Source organism: Morone saxatilis, unplaced genomic scaffold (genome assembly GCF_004916995.1).
Source record: "Morone saxatilis isolate NCDOM2014 unplaced genomic scaffold, NCSU_SB_2.0 Contig18, whole genome shotgun sequence".
Classification (NCBI taxonomy): domain Eukaryota; kingdom Metazoa; phylum Chordata; class Actinopteri; family Moronidae; genus Morone; species Morone saxatilis.
Genome location: NW_023339740.1, coordinates 27,473,394 through 27,481,964, shown reverse-complemented (window position 1 = coordinate 27,481,964; position 8,571 = coordinate 27,473,394). Strand labels below are relative to the sequence as shown.

Here is an 8,571-nt window from a genome sequence, read left to right as displayed (position 1 = left end):
CAGAAGGGTTTAATGCTGAGACACTTCCGTTATTACCGCCCTGTGCTCGCAGCCGCCCCCCCCTCCTTCCTCCTCCTTTCTCCTATCGCTCGGGTGGAACGTCCCCCCGCCAGAACTGTATTTGTTCTTTTTCTTTGCATGGGTTGCTGTTTTTCCAGTTCAGACACATTTAATTCATTCAAACAAAATGCTGAAAGTTTCCAAAGGGTATGAATAATCTGTGTCTGTGTGTGTGTGTGTTGTGTGGTTTGTGTGTGTGTGTGTGTGTGTGAGAGAGAGAGAGAGAACAGTGTTGTGTTATGTGCGACAGGTGTGTATTTGTTTGTGACCCTGACATGCTGATGAGCGTTGACGTGGAGATACACGAGGTAACGCAGCAGCAGACGGTCCAACAGCGTCAAATCTCCACTGACTACTGTTGTTAATCAGAAGATCAACGCTGTCGTTCACTTCCCTTGTGTATCGCTGCTCTAAGTGTTAGTTTTAGCTGTCAGACACAGGTGTTTATACTGTGTACCTATTGGTGTGTGTGTGTGTGTGCGCGCTCCTGTCGCAGTGTTCAACATGCTCACTGCTACATTATTGCTTTGGTTTTAATTTAAATAAAGTTTTTCCTCTCAACGTGTTGAACTGTGTAGCTTCTGAAGATGATTGGAGGTTTGAAAGTAACAGTTTTGTTTATTGTTTAGGGTTTACTGGCAGAAATATATTAATAGTTTTTGTGTTTAATCGCCTGAAAACAATGACGGGTAAACTTCCTGTTTCCTTTTGCAGCCCTCGCACCGGGAATGTCTCATTATCGTCTGTGTGTGATGAAGACGTTTCTTTTTAAGGCATAAACAGACAAATAGTAGTCAGCTGTTTGATTCACAGTAAGTACGGTGGACAGTGAGGGTCACATAAAAGTAGCACAGCGACGTAAACGTGGCCCTACGCTGATTCCAAATAATGTACGGACCTGACCGGTGACCCCAGTTTATATGTCAGGTTTCATTTTCTGCCTGATGATATGAAGGTTGTTTCATTACCTCAGCTGAGAAAAACACGATTCTTCTTTTATTCAGCTGATTATTCACTAATAAAAACCTTTATAGAATATTACATCCCTTTCTGCCAATAGATCCTCGTAAGTGTCACACTGGACCTTTATAAATGGTATCAGGATATCAAACAGGTTAAATAAACAGAGGGAAACAGGAAACGAGCTGGGTGTGGCTTTCAGACGATGATGCAACTGAAGCGCAAGCCGAGCTAACAACCTGCTCCCGTTTCCCCACAGAGTTCCACGTCATCATTCGCCTCCTAATTGATATTTCTCATCCTCCTGGAACAGCTGAGAAAGTCCCCGGGGTTTATTAAACACGAGTGAATGATTTATTGAAACTACGGCTCAACATCACCGTTAATGAGAAACTCACAGCCGAGACAAACTCTGCTTCAGTTTGTTTTTCTGCTTGTTTGTTTTATTTAAAAAATCTAAACTTAATCTAATAAATTACACCACAATATTGTTATATTATAAGCCTCAAAGTGGGGATCACTTGTTGTATTATGTTGCAATAGAAATTTTATTAGTTCATTGATTCCCTGATGCTCCAATCATTTAATCCTTTTTTACCGTGTTTTAAATGTATCTGGGCTGCCTTTGAATTCTGACTCATTAACTTCTGTAACTGCATAAAAATGTTTGTTTGAAAAGGATTTAATCTTATTTGATGAACAAATATGTAGAAATAAAATAAAAAAGGTGCAGTGGTGCAAAAAGAAAAAGCATCTCCAGTTGAAATGAGAAAATCTTACTCTTCTTGTAGTCTTTTTCCAATGAAGACAGAAATGTTTCTCAGCACTTAAATCCGAGCACAGAGTCCTTTTAATGCTCACAGAAGAGAAACGCTTCCTTTCTTTTAAGTATTAAATGCAAAGAGTTGCACCATAAAGTCTCAATAACACACATTTCTGTAAGCAATATACATCCAGTTACAATAATATACAATTGTTAAAACCACAGTTTGATGCATACGTGGGACAAAATCTGAAAGAAGAGTCCCAACATGATGAGCCTTGAGGCCTAAATGAGGTGTGTCACTTTGAACTTGTTAAGCTGTTAATCACATGATCTACAGGGTCTTCATCTGCCTGCAGAGAACAGTGTGACTGAACCTGCTCTCTAAAAACGCCCTTCAGGAGGAGGTGGTCACAGGCAACGAGTGTTTGCAGTCATGTGAATTCTGCACGAAACAAAGGGAATCATTCAGTAACTGCTGGACGGATTCAGTACATTCATGTTCCTGCTGATTTTAGTGATCCTCTGACTTCCCGTCTAGCGCCACCATGAGGTTCACATCTGTGGTTTTAAGTGAATTCTCTCAACAACTATTCGATAAACTGGAGGAAGGCTTACAATATATAGATTCACTGGGTTTCAGTGGGCGGGACCTCCACTAGTGCGAAAGCTTCACAAGATCGCAAGGCCTTCTTGATTTTAAGGGGTGTACGAAAACTTTTAAAATATACACAGTGGGACTTTATCTCAGCATTTTGTTAATTTCTGTAAAGAAAAATAAATGAAAATGTTATTTTTAAAGTTTAGTTTATTATTTAAGATCTAAACTTTGAAGACCTGCCTGAACATAAGCTATATTCACAGTCTTTACTCTCTGCTAAACAGCCTCATCCTGCATTAGAGCTAATAAAACAATGGGCAAGCATTTGTCATAAAAGTAGCCTATTGAGTCTGTATGATTGTTTAAAGAAAAGTAGAAACAGACAGAATTGTATAAAAGGTTCCCTAAAATATCAGGAAAACTCCTCTCTGGTTAATATTCACAGGAAATAATCTGAATTTGAAAATTAATTTTGTGTTTTACCAAACTTCCTGCAGTTATTGTGTTCAATATTCTGGTTCATTGTACAGTTTATCCGTTGTTTTCTACTGTTATTGTTATATTTTATAGATATTTCATATCATATTCAATGCATGTCACATAGTGAGGGGACGACAGTTAACTCAATGATAGAAGAGGGGTCCTTTAAGGAAAAAGGTTGGGAACCATTGACCTAACCTAAAGGTGGTGGCTGTAACAATGTGATGTAACAGCGTGATGGAGGAAAAGGTTGAATACAAAGGATGAGGCCGTGCAGGAGCAGTGTTTTCTGTGGGAGACGTTACTCCCTTTGGCGTGGACTTTTGTCACATGTCTGACCTTTTACATGCACTCCGAGAAAAACCCCAGAAAGCATAATATGGCCTCTTTTACTTTCCATTACAGAAATATAATCCTCACATCTTTAACTTCCTTTTACCTTCCTGTTGTCTTTCCTTTCCTCGTTCCTTCCAAATCTCCCTCAGCTCAATTCCTCCATCACATCTTTTCCTTCCGTGAACACTGAAAACTCAACAACAACACCAACAACAGCTGGAAGACCACCAACAGAACTACTGTAGTCTCAGCTGACCCAGTCAAATCTAATAAATCTAAAGATAATGTGGTGAAAATGCCTACAAACATGACTTCTGATGATCTATTGATATATTACTGTGTTTATCTCCGGGACCATCTGGTCCTACAGGAGGGGGCCAACAACCGAGTCCAAACTCTGGTTCTTCTTTATATTCTGAACATTTTTAGGAGCTAATCTGACTCTGCATCAGATTATCTTTTTTTAAAAAAGAGGACAAACAGTGTCTTCCCATGCTGTTCTACATTATAACATCCCCTGTGAGATTTTAATGGTGCGGTTGAATTGATTCAAGATGTGGTTTCCAGCTTTGGTATGCTGAGAACGTTAATTCCCTGCTTTATATCTTAGAATATCTTGAGAGGAATGATCAGATTTGATGATTTTCTGGTATTTCTTAAAACAAAACCTTCCCTAAACATGATGCAAAGTTAAAAAAAAAACAGAACTGACTATAACTTTTTTTGCTTTGCACATTAAGAAATCTGACTAACGTCTTCTTCTCACGCCATTCGAGTGACCTTCCAAACATTCCCTAAATCACCCAGTCAGAGAGGTCGCAGGTCAGTTCGACCACAGCCAAATCTATTCTGTGGCGAGCGAAAGCATCCTCAGGTCAGGGCCCTTCCCAAACCTCAGTTCACTGAAACAGCCAGCAGGGGGCAGCACCAGCCTGTGTCTCAGTGACGATACAACACAGTGACAATGATGAAGGGCAATTTGGTAATAAGCCTTCAAAACACTTAACTAATGCATGACTCATGATGATTTACTGCTTGATGTATTCACTTTGAATTTATGTGATTATATTGAATATACATTTATTTACATGCTGAGTTACACAGACAAGCAAACCCACTCTCTCTCTCTCTGATGTGCCGCCCACTGGCTTGTAAATACGACATAAATGAAGGCTGTTTGGGTTGAGCAGCAACGTGTAGATGTTTGTATGAGACTACCAGTAATGAACGGCTTCACATATCAACAGAAAATGAACTAGAAACTATAATCAAATAAGCAGAAAGGCAGAGAATTTGCTTCCAGCTCGTTCAATGTGAGGATTTACATATTTTTTCTGTTTTATTATGACTGTAAACTGAATATCTTTGGGTTTTGGACTGTTGATTGAACAAAACAATACACTGAAGACGTCCCCTTGAGCTCCAGGAAACTGAAAAAAATATAGTTTTAAACAATTTTCAAACATTTTATAGATAAAACAATCAATAAACTGAGGAAATAATTGGCAGATTGACATTGAAAACAACAGTTAGTTGAAGTCCTGGTAGCTGGATTCCAACATTAATTAATGAATTGATGACTTGATCAGATCTTTTAGTGGACATACTTTAATGGACACATTGTCCCCAAGGATTAACATTAGCTTACATTGCAGCTCTTTTTATGAATATTTTCACATCTAACGCTGTAAATTGAGAGTTTATTTTGACCAAAACAGTGTTGGTGATTGTTGGAAAGACCAACAAAGACGGTTTTGGTGAGTTTTATTTAATTTCTGTCCCATTGTGTGGGTCTGAGATGCTGGTGCTCTAGTGCAACGTCCAGTGGAAAGTGAATTCTGTGTATTTAACCTTTAACTAATCACATAAACTTACGTAATGACATATAACAAGATTTCATGACACAACCTGCATTCATTTATGCATTAAATCACAATGAGTCATGCATTAGTTATTCTTTATCAAGCAGTAATTACACTGCTAATGACACACTCAGGATCACCTCCTTCAAGCTAAGTCAATGCACATATGTAGCTCAAATGACTACACACACTCATCAGCACATATCCTCAGCAAAGCAGGAAACTCACTGACAAAGGAGCAGATTTAGGAGAGCAGAGTAAAACCTCTTAAATGCTGTTTGGCTGCCTGCCAGAGGTGTTTGTACTATAATCCTTTGGCGTCCCTGAATGTCACAGCTCCTGTTTTTCGGAAACATTTCAGGAGCCATTTTATGTTCCTGCTACGAAGTGCCCAACAACTCATGAAAACAAGGGAATTAAGAACAACTCAGAGGGAAAAAGCAACCTGCCACAGGTAGATTTGTGGACTTGTTCTGTGTGAGGTTCCTCTCACAGGCAGGAGGGGCACTGTTTGGGGCTGTTATTAGGGATTTATTTGGTCCCTTCAGGGTTTAATATTCACAGGATATTTTGGATTTTTGCTCATTATGCCTCTTAATTACACATTTGTGACATTATGTGGAATAATAGTACATTTCTCCTTCATTTTCCAAAAAAACAACAACCATGACCTGACCTGAAAATAAGTCCCAACACTGGAAAAGCAGAAATAATCTTAAAACTGCACAAAAAAATCTTAGCAGGTTAAATAACGAGGACAGAACTTCTTCATCTTAAAACTAAACTCTGAAAATTTGACAAAAATAAATTCACTTTCCCAGAAAAAGTCACTTCTCTGGTTAGTGAGCGAACGATCCATCCCGAGATCTTCCTCTGCACTCGTCCCTTTTGGTGTTTGCCACGAAGGTGCCACAGGTTTCTTCACACAAAATCAGAAAGTACGACGCCTCATAAACTTTATCTAAGTCAGACACAAGCTTTGTTTGAATGTAGCCTCTCACCCTGACTGTCAGGATCATTGAGACTCTTCATGTTGGGGCTCATCAGAAACAAAAAGAAAAGAAGAGAGCGTCGGCCTGTTTTAGGTCCACATTTGTTTCCTATAAGAAGGTAATCTCAGTCTCTTGGTTCTGATAAGCCTCCTCCTCCATCTCAGTGTACAGCTGGTCCATTCTCTGGAAGGCCAGGTAGCCCTTTTTACCTGCAGAGAGAAAGTGTTATAAATACGGATGTCCCAAAGTTTTTTAAGCTCCCAATCCGATCCGAGTCATTTAATATCCGATATAATGTGATGTGGTGCACAGTGCACACTTCAAGTACATTAAAGTAAATTAAAATCAATCAATCAAATGTACATGGTTGACAATAGCTCTCTCCTACAGTAACACAGAGCGGAGAGGCAGACAGCGGAGAGAGCTGAAGATGGCTTCACTGTTTTTGAGTAAAAAACATCTGCCTGACAGCTGGAGTAAAACAAAAGATCTGTTCGGGTCAATAAAGCTCAACATAGTCGATACCGATCAGTTAAAAAATGCCTTGATCTGCCCCGATACCAATCTTTGAGATCGGATCGGAACATTTTCTAAAATAAAATATAATTAAATACAAATGAATGAAGAATAATTCATGATTGTACCAAAGGAGAGGACAGTCTCTCTGGCAGCGCTGCGAAGATCTTCATCTGCTGATCTCCACAAATCTGCTATGTGGTCCACACTCTCTGTCGCCTGGCAAACACACACACACACACACACACACACACACACAGTAGACACTTTGTAATGTACCAAACAGTGCTGGAAACTGTATTTCTGTGAGTTGCTGTGTTTGCTGAGAGTTTGTGTAATGTGTGTTGCTCACCCTGAGGCATTTAAGAGCCAGACAGGAACCTTGTTGGATCTGAACATCAGTGCTTTTCAAACTCTCCGTGTAGTAAACTACCGCCTGGAGGAGAAGGTAATGGTGTTGTTATTTGTGCCGCTGTAGTAGCTGGGACATTGCATTCATTTGACTGTGACATATGTAAAGATGGACGACATGACAGCTCTCCAAAAGTGAAGCCGAAACATCTGGATCGCCCCCTGGTGGCTGACTGCAGTATAGGTCTTGTTAGATGAGCCAAACAAAAAAATCTAATTACAGATAAAAAAGTAAAATTTTCCCAAAGATTTTTTCTGCCATGCTAGGTAGTTCTGATCACACTGGTTCTGATAAGTTTGGTTTTAATTAATATCTGAAGCTGTAAAAAGGGGTTTTTTTTACATTATGAGTGACAGCTGAGCCCGGCGTATGGTCGGGATCTCCATACTGTGGCGCCAACCCCGATCACTACTGGCTCCGAATGCGGTATATGGCAGCGGCCCTAACCCGGGATATTCTGGCTTAATCTTTGGACAGTGGGAGGAAGTGGACTCGTCCATCTTTAAATATGTTGGATTCCCCTTGAAATCAATTTGACTGGGACAGTTTGATGTACCTTGCTCCTGAAGGCCTTGCAGCCTGCGGCTCTGCATAGACAGTTGGCAGCAGCTTTGCAGACTTTGTGGTTGGAGTCGATCTGCAGGGCGGCCAGAGTCTGCAGGGTGCATCCCAGTGGGAGGAGCTCCGTGATGCCCCGCCCCCTCATCTTATTTAAAGCACGCCTCCTCTTGGGGCTTCTTAGGGCTGACAGGATGTACTCTGAAACCCATCAGTGACCATAGCGCATGAATAATACATCGAGTTTGTTCGGTTTAATAGCTGTGGGTTTTCATCAGCAGATGAAGTTGGAGCAGTTGTTATAGGATGTCTCTTCAATGTTGGCTTTTAAATACTGAAGTTCACAGTTCATTCTTGACCTTGGAAGTGTTTTAATTTACATATTCACTTTAGAAATATTTAGTTTATTTACACTCATATATTAGGACAGCTTTATTTAACACAAGAAAGCCTGAAAAAATCCCTGCTGAGGCAAATGCAAAAAACTGAATAATACTGAAGGTTAAACTGTTAAATATTGTCCTCTTCATTCTCATTTCTATCCACATCTCTGTGCAGCTAATTAACAGCCTTGAGATGTCTTTAATGTTCTAGGAATTGAAGCATAATGTTCATTTTCCCAGCTCAGAAAAGCAAATTCAACATTATTTTTCTTACTTTGGCGGTAAACTCCACCCACCTGGTGTTTAAAGTTGAAAGCAATGCCACGATTAATTTCAGACTTTATCCCAGACTGAATGAAGCACAGAAACAAGTTGTTGTTTTAGACGTGTCGTGCTATGCAAACCAAATGTTTATTGCAGCAGTCATCGACATACTATAGCCACATGAAGAAGGAGAGGAGGGGAGGAGAAGAGAAGAAGGAAGGATGCATTTTTGTGTCTTTCTATCCATCACAGCTAAGTGTCTAACCCTAAAACCAAGTCTCCAACCTCCCACCCTAACTCAAACTTGTGGGGTCTAGCATTGTGGTTCCCAGTTTTTGGATCCCACTAATATAGTAAAACAAGCCCAAACACACACACACACAC

At 40.0% G+C, this 8,571-nt stretch overlaps 1 protein-coding gene across 1 annotated transcript in view; it reads right to left on the bottom strand.

Annotated features, from left to right (window-relative positions):
- Window positions 1–1,852: 1,852 nt before the first annotated feature.
- ripor3 (RIPOR family member 3) overlaps window positions 1,853–8,571 on the bottom strand; it is a gene marked incomplete in the record, with an annotated part of 59,393 nt that continues 52,674 nt past the window's right edge. The window contains 4 exon segments of the mRNA XM_035661809.1: window positions 1,853–6,263; window positions 6,699–6,789; window positions 6,923–7,006; window positions 7,539–7,741. Coding sequence (XP_035517702.1) covers window positions 6,163–6,263; window positions 6,699–6,789; window positions 6,923–7,006; window positions 7,539–7,741 — 479 coding nt within the window.